Raw genomic sequence first — 21,166 nt, 5'->3', positions numbered from 1 at the left:
GATTTTCTTCAGGTGCACAAAGCAGAGAGTGGTCAGATGCTACCACATGATTTAAAAATACATGAGATCCAAAGATTGAGTTCAATTGCAGAAGATGGGTGATCATCTTGAACTCAGGCTTCTCTGCCACAATCAGAAACAGAGTATTTAGATCAAAAGAAAGTTATGCAAGAGTTAACGTAACCTATTCACTCACTCTGTTTTAGGAGATTAACTGGTAATTACCAGCACTGGATCTAGTATTTTTTGGTTACCCCAAAAGTTTGCAGCCTCAGAGGGTGATCTGTGGAACAAAGGCTTCTTAACTGAGCAACTGGAACATTATTAAACTGAGATGAAGTAGAGAAGTATTCATCTACTTGTTCTCTCAGGATACAATTCTAAAACTACAGCGGAATGGCAACTTAATTGTAACCAAGGACCTGCATCAACAACAAAATAACTAACACAGACTTTATGAGCTAAGCATAACTCAAAACAGATCTGCTAATCATTTTTTTAGGCCCTGTGAAAGAGCCTTTGCTTCCTTCAGAATTATGAGCTTCAATCCAACATGCCCAATACAGAAGTGCTCCACTCAATTCATCTATATTGGTATCAAGGTGAGTTTTAAAAGTAAAGAATATTTAGGGGGTTGAGCAGTAGCCAAAGTATGAAAGGACTATTAACATTTGACCAAAACCTTAACAATCAGTCCTTTTTAAATAGTCTTTTGATAAGCCCTACTAGTAGCAGTGCAGCCTATAACACTTCAAGGTATAGTGTCAAACCACCTACTTCCCAACGGGATGGACATGTTCAAGTTCAAAATAAGGGCTATTATATTTAATTCATGTCATCAGCCAAATCTGTAATTCTATAACATGAAGTTAACTTCCATGTGATTGCATATGCAATCTGTGGTAGAGTCAGTAGTTGAAATGAGCCAACTATAAGGTAACCAGATTTAAACTTACTATAGAGCTACTAATCACTAGTCATATGGTGTTTTCCAGTTTACAAGCTTTGCCATATTTTAATACCTCTCATTTTCATCATCTCACAATTCCCACCACCAATAAACGCAGCCCTGCTCCTGAGCCTATCCCTAGGATGTATATACAAAACTGTTCATTTTGTTTGATTTCATTCAAATTAGACATAGACTTCCTACACTGTAGTCTGCAGACATTTTGAATTACAACATAACCTCAACATTAAACAAAAAAAAAGAAAACAAAACACCCAACACCACCAGAAATTGTGGAAAAATTAATCTAGCAGCATTACCTAATTAGGATTTAATAACATTTAATCCTAATTATTGTAGCAGCATTACTTTCTCTTCTTTCACACAGGTATAGTTCTCTGCCTTTTCTGCAGTTCTCTTAGAAGTAAACACCTGCTTGCAAAGTTCAGAAAACCTCATCTTTATCAGATGGGACACTTTATCCTCCTCTAAGGGCACACAGAGCCAGTCAAGTTCTCAACAATACCTGGCTTCATCTGTATGATCCTCTAGCATCTATTTGCAGTGCTATTATACTCATCACTGAATAATGCTGCAGACTTGGGACAAGATCATTATTATTTTTTTCTCTTGCCACAGTGTAACTTTTTTCAGGTTTACGTATTAAAGGTTATAAGACATTTTAAAAAAACAAACATGCAATGGTGTGGAAGAGGCACTTGCCTTAACTCCAAGCTTCAGTCTGCAGCACTGATCAGTGATGGGTGTGATGACACCAACAGAATGCATGCTGAAGTATCACATAAAGGAAGCTGAAGTTCATGAACAAGAGGGAAAAATAAAATATTGTTAAACAGTGAAAAGATGTTAGGGTAAAAAAAATACTCAGGAGCATGGAGAAGCTAGAGAAAAATACACAATTTAAACTTTTGTTTTTCCCAAAAATTCCTAGTTCTTTTTGGTTTTCATTATTCTGAAAAGATACAAAAGCTCCTATAATGTGAATAAAAGCAAAATATCCCTTTATTTCCTGGCTAAAATTCTGGTTCCAATAATGCTGGTGATAAATTACTCATTACGTTCAAAAATACAGTACTTTAGTCTGTGTACAGTACTAGCCTCTATCACTTACAGCTCCTCCATTAATGTAGCAATGAATGCTGACAATTTAAGAAAGCATGATGTGCTATTTGTTTACATATAAAAAACCCAAGTATCTAGTGATATACTAATTAACTTACCATTTGCCTCATTGTTTATTTAAAAAATATAAGTACCTGCCCACATAGAAAATATTCTCACCGTCCCATGTGTCCCTGCAGTATTTGCACTCTCCCATAATTATTTCAGTGTGGACTGACTGTGCCACTGGAAAAGGTCTTACATCCTTTCTCCCTTTACAAAGCAACGAGTCCTTTAAGTACTCCCAATGTAAACAAATTCTGAATAATTAAAAACCTTGGCTGAATATTGCTTTCTATGTTTATTATCATTTTATAAAAAGAAGGGTATTTCTGACAAATAAGAATCCCTTCATTAGTCAAAAATATTGTCATCTTGAAACAACAGTACTTTGAGAATATCATTATGTGTACCAAACTGAGAATGCACACAAGGTAAATGACAGCCTGCGCATTTATGCTAACCAAGTTTTGTTTAATAACATCCAACTCAATCTCTGTTATCAACATCATCTCATGCGTACAGTACTTGACACACTGGAAGAACACAGTTACAGAATTTTGACCTATCTTGAGGTCTAAGCCAGCAGAAAATAAGACTAGTAGGTCATCATTACCTCGACAGCATATTTATCCTGTCTTAATTATGAATAATTCTCATTATTAAGCTGAATTTTACATCCACCTGTTAGTTAATCATGTCAGAAAAATCCCTAAGCCAAAATCAACCATTGAGATAAAAAGCATCATTTTGAGGGCTCACTATATGAATTTACACCAAAACCACAAAGAACACCATGACAGTATCAGACTCTATAAAACATCTGCTACTATAGGAAATATCAATATATTAGCTAAATAGCTTTACATCTCTCCTCCTACCCTTGAGGAAAGGATGCTATGGATGCCTCCAACTGTTTCACAATGTACCTTCAGAAACAAGCATCTCCCATGGCTGACTTCATTTTCCAGTATACCCTACAGATTTTAATTGCTTGATCATTTGTCAAACTGGACAGAGCATCGGCAGACAAAAGATTCACAAATTGAAACACATCCCATTATTTTAATCTGTAAGTTTAATTTGACAAAAACAACCTTTATTTTTACTTCTCTTCAATGTCATTTAGAGCTAGAAGCACTGTCTTTGAAATTGAGTCGTTATCCTTTTGGGAACAGGAGATGGGAAATGGTTTGAACGTGCCACTAAATAAATATTCTATTATTCTTACTTATGAAAATGAAGTATAGATTTCTGAAGTACACAGATATTCAAATCATATGTAGACTACAGGATGCAGGGGGGGGAAAACTACGTGAAAGACAAAGAGCAAACGAAGCCTGGACTGTAAAGATTTTTGGAGTCATGAGTCACCTCTATCTAAGTGGCATTCAAACAAAAAATTTAACGTAGACTTAAAGAAAGATACTAAGTATCTGGAATAGCTTAATACCTAACAAGCAGCATCACCACATCAGAACAAACTGCAGGTAGAGGCATCTCCACCAACAAGACAGAACTTAATTACAAACGTATTACAGATGTAATCCCAACAATCAAACTTGTCTGCATCCTAATTATAGTGATATACTATAAGCTACCACTAAGAGGATATACTACTATCTTCTTGTAGCTGTGCTACCATTTCAATCAAATTCTGTTGTAGTTACATCATCACTGAACTACATAAACTCCTACCTAAACTGCTAATTACCAATGAGTGCTTTTTGGACCTTGGTATAGCTTATTCTAAAGCTACTTTTTCTTTAGAAAGCAGTTCAAAAGATGTATATGAAACTGGCTATGGGTTTCTTTTCCTTCGTTTTCTCTCTTTAAATAGCAAGGACTGTTTTTTAAAACAGTGACTTGATCTTGTCAGATGAGTTTTCTCATTTTAGTGCACAAAATTAATGCAGGATTATCCTAGAAACGTTTACTTATTGTCAGACTATATATTAAATCAAAGAAATCATTAAACAAATAAATAAAGGCTCAATTACTCTGTCCCAGATTACTTCAGTAGAAAGAAGACATTTCAAGTCACACTCATTTGGATCTTTTTTCCATGCTTTAAATTAATGCAAGGCAGAGGTAAACCCGTATTTCTCAGTGTATTAGCCCTTCCCTCCTTCTTGCAAAATGTTTAATTTCCAGCCTCTAAAGACAGAATTTACATATTTACTGAAGTCTAAGGACCGATGTTAACATTACAGCCGCTTACAGACATAAAAAAGCCTAATCAAATGAGATCTGTAAGAAAGACATAGCAAAGGAAAATGAAAAAGCATGTGTAGAATTTAACACTGCAAGGTGCTCATAAAACTACAGTTCCTAAAAGCAGTTCCTGATGTTCTTCTATCGTGTGTTGAATCAAAGCCAAAAGAAATCGAAGCCCACAAACTGGAAAATGTGAGGTAGCAAATTAATTTAAGAGGCTTATAGATATGTATAAAGTTTCAAGTTGCTGCAAAACAGAGGTACATCCTTTTCATGTTAAACCCTCTTGATGATAACCACTTTGCCTTCTGAAGTGTACAAACACGTATTTGCATGCAGTATATTAATCTCTATGTTTTACTCAGTATGAAAACACCACCAGTTGCTGTACATTCACGGGAACGACTTTCAAGCACATGTAATGAAGCATGAAATAGGAAGTCACAGGTTAAAAATGACCTTTCAAAACAGGCACAGTACTGTGCATTATAAAAAGGAAGTCTTTCAAATACCATATAAAATAACCACAAAGGACTACTCACCATGTCATATGCCGTTACAATCTTTTTCAAGACCTCTGGAACAATCCCTTGGAGCTCCATAGTTGGATACTGATCATTGAGATTCAGCACTACCAAGGGTGCATTATCAGGTCCAACCAAGCGCATCGACACTGCCAAAATGCACTGCATAAGATTTGCTACAGGAGAGAGGCCACATAATTCTTTGAATGAAACTACTGCATTCTGCAAAAAGGAAAGAAAGAGTTTCCTTTACAGTTAAGTATGAATTTTAATTCTCGTTCTTTCAGGATAAAATACTTCACTGTCATAAGTTGAGCTACAATGTGGAATTACCGCAGCTTTTCTCTGAAGAACTGGCAGTTTTCCAAAGCAACCAGTATTAAACATGTATTTTACCAAAAACGTTTAAAAAATCAAACAGAATTTAATACTTGCCACAGTATAGAAAAAAAAATAGTATCTGTTTAGAACAAGTATGTCTGGTCTCTATCACTACTAAACCATGTCAATAGATGAATTCTAAAACTTACTGGTTATATATTTTGAAAAAATATAAAAGACATTTCAAAGTAATTTTTTTATGCCACCAAGAGAAACAAAATATTAAGTGCCGAATGCCCCACAGGCAAAGTGGAGCGGAAGGAGGAATTCAGCCCATTTGTAACTTTAAACATACCTGAACTATAGTCCAGACGTGCTGTGGATCTGCTGGCTCCCATTTGGTGTGATTCACAAATCCAGCACTCCCCTAGAGATGTCATTCCTATCACAGAATCACACTTAAGTGAATCTTTTAAGGTACTTTAATATAAACACCAATTTTGTACCTTTCTCTAAAATGTATTATAGTTGTATTTTATATCCAATATGGTAGAACATAAAACCGTATGTTGGAGAAAATTTCCACTATTAGAAATACAACGTGACTCCAAGTAGCCACTGAAATTCCATGATGGGAATATTCTCAGCACTGTAATGAATTTAGGATTTTTGTACCAAGTGGGAGCTGGTGATCTATGGCAAGTCTGGAGTTTGTGTTCCTGTAGGAAACAAAAACAAAAACATGGTATATTTAAGTTACAGATGTGCTCAGTGCTCCATTCTCTGCCTTACCCAAGCAGGGTATCTGACACAGATTTTCATTTTAAGCAAAATCGCTTTCCATCTTGCTGGCACGGTAAGACTCATTTGTGGACACGTTTCGTAGAGACACGTAATGCCAACCTTAATGCAAACAGGAATATTTTGCTGCCCCTTTACAAGACAAAATACTCAAAGTAGACTTCAAAATACTTATATATAGTATATTCATACAAAACTACATCAATACTAAATTACATCTACTACAGTCATTTACAGTGTACTTTAAGTAAACGTTTACTACTATCTAGTAAATGTCCAGGAAACAGATACTACTTTTATTAACTGGACTGCACCTTAATGACAGAATAGTTACATAGCTGAAAAGACAAAGACATTGGGAAATCCATTCAAACAGATTTTGTTTGAGATAAACATCATGGGTAAGCCATTATGAACAACAATTTTACAGAGAGGTTAACAAGGACCCAGGGAACGTATATATTAACTAAGGGCAGGCAGGACAGAACCATGGCTGTAACCCTTCCCTTTGGACTTCCAACCCTACATCCGGAGACCATCCCTCGTACTGTCAAGCAATTTAAACATGCAGCATCATATCCAGCTTAATCACTCATGTTATACTTTTATCAGTGATTAGTATGTAATGTCATGACCTTAGGTTTTGTCACAGTAATGTGGTACCTAACAAGGAAGAAAAAAACCTAGCTATTTTTATACAGATTTTGAGAAACAGTTTAACGCACTGCTGCACACTTTTTTCCCTCTTCTTCCATCTTATATTAAAAAAAACCCAACCAAACAAAATAAAACAAAACAATTTTGCTCTTTATAATCTGGCTTGTGGGGACATTATTTCTGTATCATAAAAATCGTAACAACCTATAACACAAAATTTCAGTAATATAGAAATTAAACAAATCTCACATTCCCTAAGTTGATACTTAGAGTGGTTTATTTATTTTTATTAGCTGTAAAACCTTAGTTACGCAGTTTAAATGTGCACTTTATATAATCTGTCAGTAAAGCTATGCAAAACTAATATTCCCTCATGTACCTAAAATATCTTCTTGATAGCATTTTGAGAGATGATAATGATGAATTTAGCTGATAGCACAACTTTCAAACTGACAGAATAAAATACATAAAATACCTTTCAGTATCTCACGTTCAAAGAAACCACACTGTTGAGCCTGTTTTCAATTATATCAGTTCTGCAAAATACTGCAGCATGCACAGGAAAGAGTTTAAAGTAGCTACAAAAACTGTATGTTTTCACTGTTCCCTCGAATCTTGGGTTCGGCTCTTCCGTGAAAGGTATTTTAAAATCCAGTGTCCTTTATATGACAGAATTCTAGCCTTCAACACGTTAAATACAAGTTCACTTTATATATAGCCCATAATGTGAAACATTTATGAGTCAAAATATCATCCCCATATTTTTTAAACAACCTTTCTGTATAGCAGTTCTATATACCAAGTTGAATGGGAGTGTTTCATAATGCTGTACTAATTTCTTCTTTCACCTGAAGAAAAATCAGTTTTAAAACTGTATTACTATTAAAATCTCTTCGATAGAAGATTATTCGTGAAGAACATTTATCTACACTGATGTGCCTTTAAATTCAGAATCAAGTCTCAGACATTTATTTTAAACAGTTTCCCCTTAACATTACATAAGAGGATTTAATAGGTCACTTCATTTGAAATGACTACGCTTAACTGCTTTGATCACCGCTAGTGTTCCATCAGAAGTTTATAGATATTTAAAAGTTTTATTAAATAGAATGTAACTGTACAACTCACTTTAATCTATGTCTAAAAGGGTTTATTTACCTGGAATCTTTACTGGAATCTCCAAACAATGCATTTTTGAAGGGGGATCTCTTGGCTTCCACAAAAACAAGCACCTCAGCCTGTACTTTTTCCTGAAATTCGATGTGTTTACTATACGTGACCTTTAAGGTAAGGTAATTTACTTTAGTGGATGCCTTCTAACATCTCAGCACTAATTCCATGTATTTCTAACATTGTTGCTAGGAAGAATCACGGAAAGCATATGGTCCTTCTGAAAGTACTGCCTTCTATTTCGGAAGAAGGAAGAAACAAAACCTTAGCAAAGCTATACTAAACATACTTTCACATACAAGAAGTCTTCTAATTAGCAGTAAATTCTCCTTTTTCTATCAGCTGTATTTTCATCCTGCGTTTCTATTTATCCTTTCTAAATTTAAAATATTTATATACTTTCCTCTAGTGTATATCTAACATTCGTTCAAAGGCAGAGGACAAGTCAAGAGACTTGACTTCTAACACTGGAGTCATATTTCCAGTTCACATTCAACAAAATACAGATGCACCCAAGGTTACCTCAGTAGATGGTATCACCTAAAAGGCTGCTCTGACATAATACCATTTTTAAAGCTGTTCAGCATTAGACCAAAATAATGTAACCTACAAAATGCAGCAAGACCCTTAAAAACATATATTCTGTATGCATCACATTACAAAAACACACATAACAACCAATGAATTCACGGTAAAAACAGTACCTGCATGTTTTCTCTCAAATCCGTGGCATCCCGAATAGGTTGGAGAGCGTTCTTGAACACTTCATCTATTGTTTTAATCCATAATGTTCTCATAGACGCATATTCCCTTGATTTCTTGCCCTTCCTCACAGAGAGGCCACGCTTATGAGGTTTCCCACCACCCCTTCGATTAGTAATCGCCACATGCACAAACAAGGAAGCATGTGCTAAAATTTCACCAGTTAAAGACTGCAGAGGAACGTGCCGATAACCAGTCTGTAGACATTCAAAGGGAATAGTGTACTGCCCGATAAACTCATCCCCAATGTAATCGTCATCCAGAACTACGAAACGCACCATTGCTAGTTCTGGTAAATTTATTTGAAATTCAAAGCTTTCATCAAAAATTGGGTTATCCCCATTCTGATGCATAGTTTTCGTCCTTTGCTCTGCACAGTCGGCAGGGATTCCATGTATTTCAACATAGACGTAAGGATCCACAACATCACCTTTGGCACCTGATCCTTTGGGTTTAGGGAAGTTTTGCCCGCTAATGATTTTAATATGAAGCAGCTGAGGTGAAACTCCAGGCACGGTGTCTTTCGTATTCGCACTAAAGAAGGATACTTCTTCTCTCATGATAGCAGGACGAAGGACATAGCCACAGTTTCCATTCTGTCGAAACCAGCCAATGTTAAGATCCATCATTAAGCCAGGCGTTTGAAAGTTCATTGCTACTATCTGACAACCACACTTCCAGAAGTCCTGGGGATTCATATTACTAGAGTCAATCCTCATAGGACTGGGGAATACTCTTGCAAGAAAACGTTTGTTATAATTTACAAAGTCTCCCGGGTTCTCATTGGCATATTTGCTAGCAAGCACTTCGTTAAACGAGCACACTTCCCAGTACTTCTGGAGCTGAAATGAAACTTGAAACTCTTTGAACTGAACCGATTTACATATGCTTACCAACTCGGAGAGTTCTTTGCAGAGCTGAAATCTTTTCCCTGTCATCAAGTTTTGCTGTTCTACACCCTCCTTCCCCACTCTCTGTGACATTTCTGCTCCTTCATCTTCATCTGTAACATCTCCCTCTAGCCCGGAACAATTAGAGGAAAGCTTCTTTGCTTTAACTAGTATTTTCCCTTTAAGTGATTCCGGTGATGGGAGATAAGACTCTTCGATGTTTGGAGACTGTGTATGGAGTTTGTCCCCCAAAATTTTCTTCATGTGTTGTACCATCACTTTCTGCTGCTTAATAGAACAATGATTTTCTAAACACAAAATAAGAGGGTATTCTGAAGCAAAAAAGGCATACTTGTTAATAATGTCAATCACACTACGGAAAACAATCTGTGATGTCATTGTATGCCCTGTGTAAATCACAGGCTCATTATCTGGACCATCCCATACATCCAGTTCAACACTTCGACAACCCATTTTAAGAGCGCGAATGTAACCTGTGATGTCAGAAGGCCCTCGAAACTGATCCTCTATCAAGTATGTATTATGAGATGAGTTTATAAAATAATGGGATAAGGGTTGTTTCATGTCTTGACAAACTTTTTTATGTTCTGGATCAAATATGTGGCAGTCTGGTGAAGTAAGATAATTCGTAAATCCATCTATAGAAAGAAAACCCCTTTCCTGGCCCTCTTTGGCTGGCTCGTATTTCTGAATAATTTCAAGGCTTATTTCTTCCGTGACGTGTGCCATACCCTGCTCTGCTTCTAAAAACATCATGAGGTCCTTGGTATCTAGGAATTCTTTATTGCTTGAAAACTGAACTAACAGGAAATAGATTTCAGGTCTGGTACAAAGTTCATGAAAAACTTCAATAAACTCTTCTTTTGTTACTTCTGTACCAGTTTTTTCCTTGGATCTATGTAACTCCTTGAATTTTAGCTCTATTTTATTAGTTTTTAAACCAGGATTTAAGTCTTTTATAAACTGTACAGCATTACACAGGGGTATATGTCCCAAATTATCTACATCTGATTCACTGAACATTTGTGAAAGCCATGAAGTCCGCATATTATCTTGGGTACTTTCTATCATATCTAGAGTATGTTTCCCATAAGAAATCAGGTATCTTAAGCCAGTAACCCAAATATTTGCAATGTCTGCTGAGTTAGCAACAAGATCTAGTGACTCATAGTTTTCTCCATATATAATTGAAAATGCACAGTCTTCTGATATCTGGTCATATATTCCATTGCTGCGAAAAATATCTGTATTTTTTCCCGTTCTTACTTCTTTGATTGATTTAATATCAATCTTTGCTTTTTCAGAATCCTTTTTTGAAGGTTCCCAGCGTAGAGATTGCATATCCGCATCTAAAAGAAAATATCGGTGATACACCCTAGAGTTGGATCGAATCTTTTTGAGCTCAGAGCCTTCAACCATTGCGTTTATACAGTCACTTGCACTGCTGATCTTTTTCTCAGTTGGCATACTGCTAAACGACACAGTCTTTTTCCGTTCTCGCTTCTGTTTCGTACCATCCTGGTAAACAAGGGGAGGGGGAAAGAAAACATCTATCAGTATGGTTTTGCTCAACATTGAAACAGGTTGGAACTTAAAGCTGAAAGTTCATAAAGCAGTTCAAAAAGGTCTAGCATTTGTGTAATGACCAGTAAGATGGAAATTCTTACTGGAATCATCACAAATGAAAATACTAATAATGGCTTATTGTTCTTGGCTATATAAGTAATCTTCCACGGTCTCTCCCCTCCCCCCCCCCCTAATATTTTGTATGAACACTACATTAAACAAAGCAAGTTTTGAATGCTAGTGAAGTAATAGTGCTGTGCGCATGCATTTTATTTTATCAGTAATAACTTAGATAAGAGATTCTACAGCCAAGGCAGCAGGAAGCAAGCTTTCCTCAGAGTCTTTACACAGTCCTACAGATACTTGCTGAGCTTTGTCAGTATAGAATACAATGCTTTAATACCATGCTGACAGGATCCTCGTGAACACCCAAGAAACATGAATACACAATTAACTACATAAAATCCACAGGACACGATCCTAATCTAAGCATAGACGATGGTAACAGCACTTACTACCCGTAGCTTCTCTACCGCACCCATCCATGCTCTTCCCACAGGCTGCCCACAGCACTGACACATACATCTCTTCTCTACACTAGGAAAACATACACATGAGTCTTAAAAAGCTACACTGAAACACAAGTGACTGGATTGGAGCAGATACGATTAACGAGAAGTACTGAGTTTCAGGAAAGAAGATAGTGACTCAGGGGGGAACTGCCCGAGAGGATCAAAGTTAAACTGGGTCTAAAGCTGCGTATCATTAGAAAGAACCCGAATGGAAAATGCAAGACCTGGTCAGGAAGGGAAGCAAATGTCACTCACCTTTGCTCTTAAAACAATGAAATAACCCAGAGGACTCTAGTTTACTAGGGAAAGCTTGGGTAGAAAATTTGGTATTAGAAAAACTGGGGGGCGGGGAGTCATTTAGCTGCCTCTATTTGCTGTTTGTATTAATTCAAACAAGTGCAACTAAATCAGTAACATAACTTAAGTACAAGCACTTTCATGATGAAGAACTGAATTTAAGAAACCTATGCATTTTCATTATCTGCATTTTCTGAGACTGGAAAAAATGCTGTGTTTAGCTTTTTAATAAAAGCGTCATGTGTCACCATAAACTAACTTCTAGTCTGAAATAACACTTCCCTGAAATAATCTTTTTATGTTAGATACCCTATGTAGAACTGTTCTTCTAATATTCCAGCACAGCTCAAAAAATTACTTTTCCTGCTTTATACAAAAAGAACGTTGATTTTCCCTCTGATAGCTTTCCATTTGAAGTATGTTCCAGTGCAAATGAACATTGCCTATATGGCAGAATGAAGAGGAAAAGAAAACTTTTAATGACTGCTATGCTGAGCAGATGTTCAAGTAAAAACCATCCATTACAGAATGCATTTCCACTTTGGGGCATATGTGCCATATATTTAATTTCATTAAATTAAAAATGCAGAATTCTGTTTTTGTAATTTAATGTATAAGTATCTGAAAAGCCTTTCATTGAAAACAATTAGTAAAGTAAGCAGACTTAATATTTGCTGTTCCACGTTTGAGAAAATTAATCAACCATACAATTCTTGCACCTTTAATGACAGCAGAATTTGGTTTATGCAAGTTCTCAGGAGATCAGTAGAAGTGAATACCCCTACAGAGGACTTTTATTTCCAACCCCAGATCAAACACCTGCAATGAATACCACACAGGGTTGACGCTTGGAATCTCATCACATGTAGTTTGGGCATAAGGATTGCTTTCAAAGAAAAGCAAATTTCCTTAATTTAAAAAGATAATAAATTACAAATGTGATTTTTGTTTACAGATATTTTTGTTCTGTTTTAAGCCTAGCCTGAAAAAGGACAGCCCCACAAAAAACCAGCAATAACATTCCTGTCCAGTAGTTTAGGGCTTGGAATGAAGCCTGGTGAAACTGCTTTATGCTCCAGATTTCCCAGTCACTGATCTGGGAGGGGAATCTATTTCTTGAACGCTCCAGTGACAGGCAGCTGACAGTTAACACCCTGACACCGCAACCATCAAGGCCTGGGAAGTATTACCTGCCTGACCGTGATCAGTATTTACCAAGCAGAAGGAAGGTCTGTGCCTTTCACTATGATCACGGTTGTGTCTGATCCAAGACCCTGAACGGTAAGGGAGGAAAAAAAAAAAAAAAATCTGCCATTTCTTGATGCCATCTGATGTGAATAGGTCCACCTCAAGGCAAGCCTATTCCCAACCCTAGTTACCCTAAAGACTGAATTTGAGTTTATACATGCAGAGGAATAATTCAATCTACCACCTGCAAGACTATTTTGCTTGCCGGCCAGCCGAATTTGAAGCTATTTTGACAGTATTCTGCATTTCTGCAGGGTAAAGCAATCTCACCATTTGGCTTATTCATATCAAGCCTGCTGGCAGTAGACGTCACTGTCTGAACGTGACAACCATGAAAACAAATTTTAAAATATTCTTGCGAGTTTCCCAAAGTTCTGAGCTCCAGAACATCCACAGATCAATGATCCTGGAGCTACCAAATTGCCTGTGCTAGTCCCCATCCTGACAGAGACATGGTTATCACAATCAGTCCACATAAACAGAACTTATATTTTCCCAAAGACACTGGCCAGAATTATCCACCTGTCTGAAAAGAAGCAGAAAAGAAAGTTTCACTCCTAAACTGAGAATGTGATTGCGTAGTGTGCACAAAGCGTATGAAACAGGTTTGTGAGCCTCCAAGACAGACTGGCATGGAGGAGGAGGCAGATACATTCTGCTATATGATGTAGAGAATGTCACTGTGAAAGGGGGGTGGCATTCATGAACCAGGTTAGGTCTTTCGAGGCCTTAAGTCTGTCTTGAACCAAAGAGACTGACACATCAGGAAACCATATGTATGACCTGCACAAACACAGGAGTCACTTCTTGGCATTCATGAGACTTAGTGTTCTTGCTGTTCAAGATGCTCGAACCAAGACTGGCTCTACAGTGCAGATCCATAATTCTGTCCAAAGTAGAAGCTACAATTTTTACTGAAAAAACTTTCAGAGTCATTCCAGGATCTCTCAGACAATGAAGACCATGTCAATTTTCAGATTATAACAGGTACTGTCATTGTAACTCAGGATCTCCCCTAAAGACTGCCAGGTCTTCAGAAGACTTTATAATTGAAACCAGGATGACCACCTCATCAATACATCTCCTAAATTCATGTGTGCCACACCCAAGGTCATTACAAGACATTCTGAGAAACAGACCAGACTACAGATAAAACTGTTGTGAAACTCTGCTAATACCTACAAGTGACAACACAAAGAGTTTAATTTATCCAGGATTTCATAGCTACAGAAAGTAAAGGATCTAGCAGTTTAAAAAAACAGAAATAATTTCAGCTGTCATCTATGGCACTTAAGAGACAGAGACAGTTGCAGAAAATGGCTTAAAAGAGCAAACAGGGAAGAGCATCTCCATGATAAATTTTTCTTTTATTCCTCTCACGGTACTGGCAAAGAAATGGTTGTGTAAGACAGCACAATCTACAAAACAGAATTCTGGGCATGACATAGAATCTTGGATGCTGAGAGACAGCACATCATTCCTGAACAGCAAAGCTTTTAATACATGCAACTTTATGATAATAAGTACTTCAAGAGCAGTTGCAATAACCACAGGTACTGACAGGGAGAGTGGTGGAGTTCAAACGGAGATTGGCTAGCGTAACAGACCAGGATGGTAGAGGAAACAATGAATAGTGCAAGGTTTGTAAATACCTACTATAGGAAAGGATGTAGAGCATGAACTCTCTGATGTGTACACGGGGAAAGCCATACTTCAAAAAGCACTCAATCCCAGCGTTACTGAGAAGTTTAGGTACTGCTTGGTACAGTGGAATCTAGAACTCACAGCCCAAGGCAGGGGCTTGTCACCCACGAGGTGGGAAGCTAGGGGCTGCAACCAGAGCAGGGTGCAGGACAGTCCTTCCCTCTGCCAGTACAGAATGGTCCTTACACTCGCCAGTGCAAACCTGGGAGGTGGGTGTCTGCGATCCTGCCTCTCTCCACAGCTAAAGAAGCCACCTGCAGCTTTGATGCCAACTGGAATTTGAAGATTAAGGCCTCTATCTGCATCTACCCAACTCAGGTACTCCTTCTGGGACAGAGGACTTTACAAAGAAGACAACAGTAACAAGAGGAAGTGGCAGAGTGACACATTTTTAGAGCACTCATCTGGGAAGTGAAAGTCCCTCATGTCATTACTCCATAAACACTTCACTTGGTGACCCTGCATGCTGAATGTACGAACAGTCCATGCAGCAGAGACCTGAACACTGAATTTTGCCCTCTCAGAGGAATACTCACCTTCCCAGGTGACCAGATCCTGCTGCTTCTTGTTTAAGCTCTAACCGTAAAAAATTTCCACTCATGTTTGTAGACCATTGGTTCATCAGAAGTGTGGAAGGCAGCTCCATCCTGGTCTAGAGAGCATTCATAAGAGGAGCTGCGCATTTGAGGATGCCCTAGAGCCCCACCACTCAGCGAGCAGGTGAGTGCTCTGCCAACAAAGCAATTACATAAAAAGAAGAGCACAAGACACCTCCCCTCAACCGCAGCAACCTCACTGCAGGCTTTTTGTTAATGCCTGAGCTTTGACAACATGTGAAGAAACGCGCACACCTTGTGGCAATGATGGTACACAGTCTACAGGAGCCACCACAGTCCCAGGAAAACTTAATCCCAAACAGGCTGAGCAACAAGGTGGACACTGAGCCACTCAGCCCAGCAAAGGCAGCAATGTCTGCACCGATGTGTAGCAGTAACAAGACTGCAACCACATACAGTATACGTCACGAGCTTTTAAATAAGTCTTTTTTTTTTTTTTTTTTTCATGTAAATTGTAATTTAAGTGACAGGTTTGTGAATCTGAGAGTCGGTGTTGCGGCAATACTCTGAGCAATTACTGGTGAGTAGGTGAGAACACATACCATGCCTAAGTTTGGTTAGTTTGGTTTTTTTAAATCGCACTACTATTTAATGTCATATAGTGTAAAAGCTGTTTTAGAAGTAATTTAATGTACATCTGTAGCCAACAGCTGCAATACAATTCACTATTTTATGACTAGAACAGTCTAATGATCTTCGTGATGAACATAGAGTGAACTACTCTTCTGACACTATACAACTCATTGATTACTTGCATTTATATCACATGTGATACTTCAGTAGCCAATTTGAGGATGAAAACTGCCTGTCTTCATCAAACACAATTCAGAAGAAATTGCAAAATCGCCTAGCTTAACAACATGGTGTAGAGCATAAGCCTATTTCAGGAAGTGGTTAGTTAAAAAGAACGCTTTGTTTACTTAAGATTCCTAAGCATTTTTCTTAAGAACCTTGCAAAACAAAAATCCTGAATGTTATAGATTTTCTTTATACTTAAGAAGGCATTCAGGTATGTCTATATATAGTTAAGTCTATTCAAAGGAAAAAAACACAGATATTTAAGACAGTATTTTAAAACGTAAAATTTCTAAATGCATTTTAATATAATATGATAATATCATTAATTTGTTCTTTTCCAAGGTTTCACCTGTGGTTTTAGAGCTATAAATGCAGACACAGATCAACAAATGAGTTAAAAATGCAGTGTCTCATGTTATCCTTCTCTTTACATTTTCATCTTAAAAATATTTCATCTTTGAAAAAATCTTTAACTGATACGTGGTCCTGTTTATTATTTCTGTATCTTTTCAAACACAAAAAAAATAATTATTATGTATAGGTTGCCTACGTACAGCTACCAGCTCATTCTAGAACCAAACATGCAACATTATAAAAGAAGCTAAGCAAGTTTTTGTGTGAAAAGGTCGGTAGAAAAAAGGAAGGAAAATAATAGGTAACTAAAATCAGCAACGTTTCATCTTTGTTACATAAAATTTAACATTGATTTCAAAAATTACGTGCAGTTAAAGGCAGAGTGAGAGTCGTCTTTGCAAGAGGGTGAGAAAAAGGGAGAAAGGCAGAGGGGAGGAAGAGAGAAGGTCAGGCAGGAAAGGCATCTCACCGTTACAAGCCAGGTACTCGAAGGCAGCAGCTCTACGTCCTCGGTGTACCCTCTCTCAGCCTAACTCCCCTGGAATCAACCCCTCAGAGAAGGATCTGCTGACAGCCACCACCCAGCCTCTGTCCTCCAGACAAGTACCCACGTTCCTCGTCCGTACCTTCTACTTTGCCATTACTAGGAGATTCTTACTAACACAGTGACCCACACTCACTAAAAAGCACACACTTCATGTTTTAACACAGCTGTCCAAAGCTTTCAGAGCATATGAAAAGAAAAAAAAAAAAAAGAAAAAACTCTCCAAGTGATTAGCAGTTCAGCTGACAGAATCCCTAACACTTCAGAAATGCCACATATTCTATCACATCATGTTTTTCTTTTTTTTCTTTCTGGATAGAGCTGTAGCCACCGTTTAACAGCACGCAGGACTGAGCAGTTGCATTTAAGATGAAGTAGAGTCCTCAACTGAAATAACAGGCATCTGGGGGGAGACAAAACATCAGCTCTTTGGCAAACACAGGGCCTCCCACACACCATGAATCACTACATTTGAGCTCAACATTTAAATACTTTTCCAGACTGGTATTCATGGCGTATCTGCTGTTTGCGGAAATCTTTTTAAGATACATGTATTTTTTCAACGTGTGGTGGGTTGACCCCAGCCAGACCCGGTTACACAGTAAGTAACAGTGAGGAAGAAAGGAAAATACGAAGATCAGCTGCTCAAGTAACAATTCCTGGGTTTTTTTTAATCTTTCTTTATTAAGGGAGTTCTGTTATTATTATTATAATAAAAATATATTTATTCTTATAATACATAAATTGATTTTTAATAATTTTTGATAAATTATCCGTTAAAATATCAAAAATCAATATAAAGATTTAAATTGTATAGATTAAATTGATATATAAAAACATAAAAAATAAATTTAATAAAATAAAACTATATTATTAAAGGAGTATGGACACAGGGGCAAGTTTTAGCCTAGTATTTGAACAAAACCGATCTATATTATTTCAGATCAGATAACTGTGTGGTTCATGATACAGTGAAACCGATTCCCGCTCCAAACCATCTTCAAAACATTAGTTCTCTGTCCTCTCTCCTCCTCCTCCTCACCTAGTTGCAACTCCCTTCTCCACATCCCAGACCCTCAGAGCTGCATTAGCACCTGTCTGACACACAGTAAATTAATTTACCTCACTACCCTCAGAAAATGAAAAATCTTTTTTTTTTGCTGAATTAGTTTTCTGCAGTTTTCATGTGCTGGAACAATTTGCCACGTGACCAGGTATTACAGCCGGTTCAAAATAACCACTAGAAAACAGGGAATTGATGACAAATGGGAGGAAAGAACAGAATCACTTACTTTTATCAATAAATTAATTCAATTAAGATCAATGTAGTTGAAACTTGTGTTGAAATCGGATCCTACATGACCTGACAAAAGAACTTTATGTCATTAGGGAAAACAAAACCTCTCATCTTGGTCCATCTCACAGAACGTACATCAACAATTTTGTAAACATACTGAGCGTAATGCCAAGGTATAAAAAAGAACTAACAACATGATAAAATCACAGAATTGAGGTTCTCGGGGCTCCTTTGGCTCATTTTGTTCTGCCTTGCTTCAAGAAAACAAGACACCAGAAAATTTATGAGTATATTATATGAGAATCATTCACTACTACGGTAGCTATTAGTAAGAGCAGAAAAAAATGGTAGCCTGTGTTTTTGTTGCTTTTAGAGCAGGCAAATTTAACTCGGTCAAAGACTGTGACTGTGATGAGCAGGGAAATAATAGGATATGGTTTTGCAAATAAAGTCTAGACTAAGGCTTTCTTTGTAAAACTTCTTACTGAAGATCTTATTTAGTCATTTGATCAGTTTACTGAGAGTAAAGAAACAAATTTTTATTTATTTTTTCTGTTGCTCTCTTAAGTATCCTTAGGTTCTTTGACATTCTAATGCTCTTGCAGTACATCACCAGAGAGCTTTCCACGACCCTCTGACACCAGGCAGACACTTCTTCTACCAAGATGCCCAAAACATCCACAAGCATGCTGCCGCTTGCTCACTCTTGCTCAGCGCTTAAGATACAAGAAAAGTAAGAGAATATCCTAACTCCGACGTAAAGCAGCATGAACACATTTCACGTCTCAAAATGTTAACCGTATTACATTCCTCAATGTTTGTGTTTGAAAGTAATTTTTGTAAATTTTACAAAGAGAACTAAGAAAGAAATGACAGCTCAGTTGATCTCTTGAGGATCAATTAATTAGCTTTTTTAAAACAAAACATTAAATCACAGTGGTATTTCACCATATTAATTCAGCACATATAAATCCATTCCACATGCTTCTCAAAAGAAAGTAAACAATCTGATGCTGCTCACTCTGCTGAAAATAAAGAAGTTGTAACTATTTACACTATGTTTGATTTTGACCTAAATTTAAAGAATAGTAACTAAGGCTTCTCCATTCTGTAGTTTCATGCTGCCAAGTACATTTGCCTTCTGGCAGCAACTACTGTTAACTTACAGAAATGTGGTGATGTTTATAAAGCAATACACATGATGAGAGAACTTGATAATATTATATCTGAATATTAAAATGCAGTACCAAAAATGACATTCAAACACCACATAGGCATGCTTTCATATGTAAGTATATCTGCATATTTATGATACTAAAATAAAAGGGCATTTGGGCCCGGGGGTTAATTTACAACACAGATGAGCAGGGGAAAGGGGAAAAGTCTAATCTCAAAAGAAAATAAATAGGAAGCATCTAAGAAAACTACCCAGACTGCTGTGAGCACCGGGAGAGCAAAAACCTGAGTTACGCTTGGCATGAACATCCAAGTGTCTGATTTGAGTCAGCTACAGTTCAGGCTTCTGGGTAGCATTTCCAATGGAGCAAAAGAAGCATCCAGTTTTCATGAACTCGATAAAAGTAAAACATGTACATTTTGGATCCACACAAGCAGTATTTTAACCAAATTCATATAAACTACAATAATTATTTATGAAAACCAGCAGTTACTATGTCCTGTTCAGTCTTAAACTGAGGAAGCTGCATTGATGGAAAGTTATTAAAAATTACTTGATGGCATGAAGAATAAAAAGCCTAGACAAGTACACAGAAAGCATTTTAGACTCGTAATTTCTCATGTACAAAGAACTAACTTTTGACAAACAGACTACAGAGAAACTGATGTTTATTATAAGCATTTATTTTTTCAGCCATCAATAATCAGAAAAAGGAATAAGAGTTATATATGCTTTTCGCCTGAAGAATAAATAACTGCAGGTGACAAAGCTGACACTGCAGATGAAGGTACTGGACGATTCATACAAGCAAGTTGGCTCAGAAAGTTTCAATACAGCTCAGGAGCAAAGAAGCCTGTGAGGCTTTGCTGTTACCCTTGAAACCAGCAAGACACTCTTTCTGCATAAATGCACCATCTAAACTCACAGCATTTTCATTTTCTGTTCAAGTGTCATAGCAAAGACACACAATTCACCAGCATTTTAATTGAAACCTATCAACAAGGCTTAATATGCAGAATACTACGGCAATCATTCTGAAGTTGAATCTCAGATTTTTTTCAAATATTCATAGCTGCAAGTCAGTTCCACTGGTAGAAAGCACAGCATTTTTCCATTTCGCATTTCAGGCATAAACAACAATTTGACTGAATTGGCAAAATAAGTAACTTCCATAACACAGCTGTCAGGCTTCACAGTCTAAAGCGAAAATACAGCATGTGGGTGACTTATAAAGATAACACAACAACTGCGTTTAAGATTTTTTTTAATTTTGGATGCAGCACAGGCTCTGCAGAAAGCTGCTTTACTTCTCTCTGTGCTGCTCCTCTTCAGCATGAAAGAAGAGAAGCCAACAGCAGGACCAGCAAGAGGTGAGCCCAAGCACTAGTTCACGCCTCCCTACCCTTTTCCTGCTTCTGCTGGTAAAGCCTTCAGCAGCTTTTTCAAAACTTCCCACAGACATAAGGGCTGGTTGTGGTTTGGGCTGGGTTTTTTGTTT

The 21,166-nt window shown here is 37.3% G+C and overlaps 1 protein-coding gene across 7 annotated transcripts in view; it reads right to left on the bottom strand.

The window, feature by feature from the left end:
* Nucleotides 1-21,166, bottom strand: part of PLCL2 (phospholipase C like 2) — a 103,901-nt gene that overhangs the window by 37,159 nt on the left and 45,576 nt on the right. For 3 of the 7 annotated variants that reach the window (XM_055805316.1, XM_055805315.1, XM_055805318.1), the window contains exons 3-4: nt 8,526-11,012; nt 4,891-5,094 (exon numbers count right to left, since the gene is read on the bottom strand). In XM_055805316.1, the coding sequence (XP_055661291.1) occupies nt 4,891-5,094; nt 8,526-11,012 (2,691 nt within the window). Of the gene's footprint in view, nt 1-1,660; nt 1,762-4,890; nt 5,095-5,548; nt 5,913-8,525; nt 11,013-21,166 lie in introns of those variants that run through there. The other 4 variants (XM_055805317.1, XR_008747390.1, XR_008747388.1 and 1 more) reach the window with 4 other exon arrangements.

Source organism: Falco peregrinus, chromosome 5, assembly GCF_023634155.1.
Source record: "Falco peregrinus isolate bFalPer1 chromosome 5, bFalPer1.pri, whole genome shotgun sequence".
Lineage (NCBI taxonomy): Eukaryota > Metazoa > Chordata > Aves > Falconiformes > Falconidae > Falco > Falco peregrinus.
Note: the sequence above shows the minus strand (reverse complement) of the source record. Positions and strands in the feature narration are given on the sequence as shown.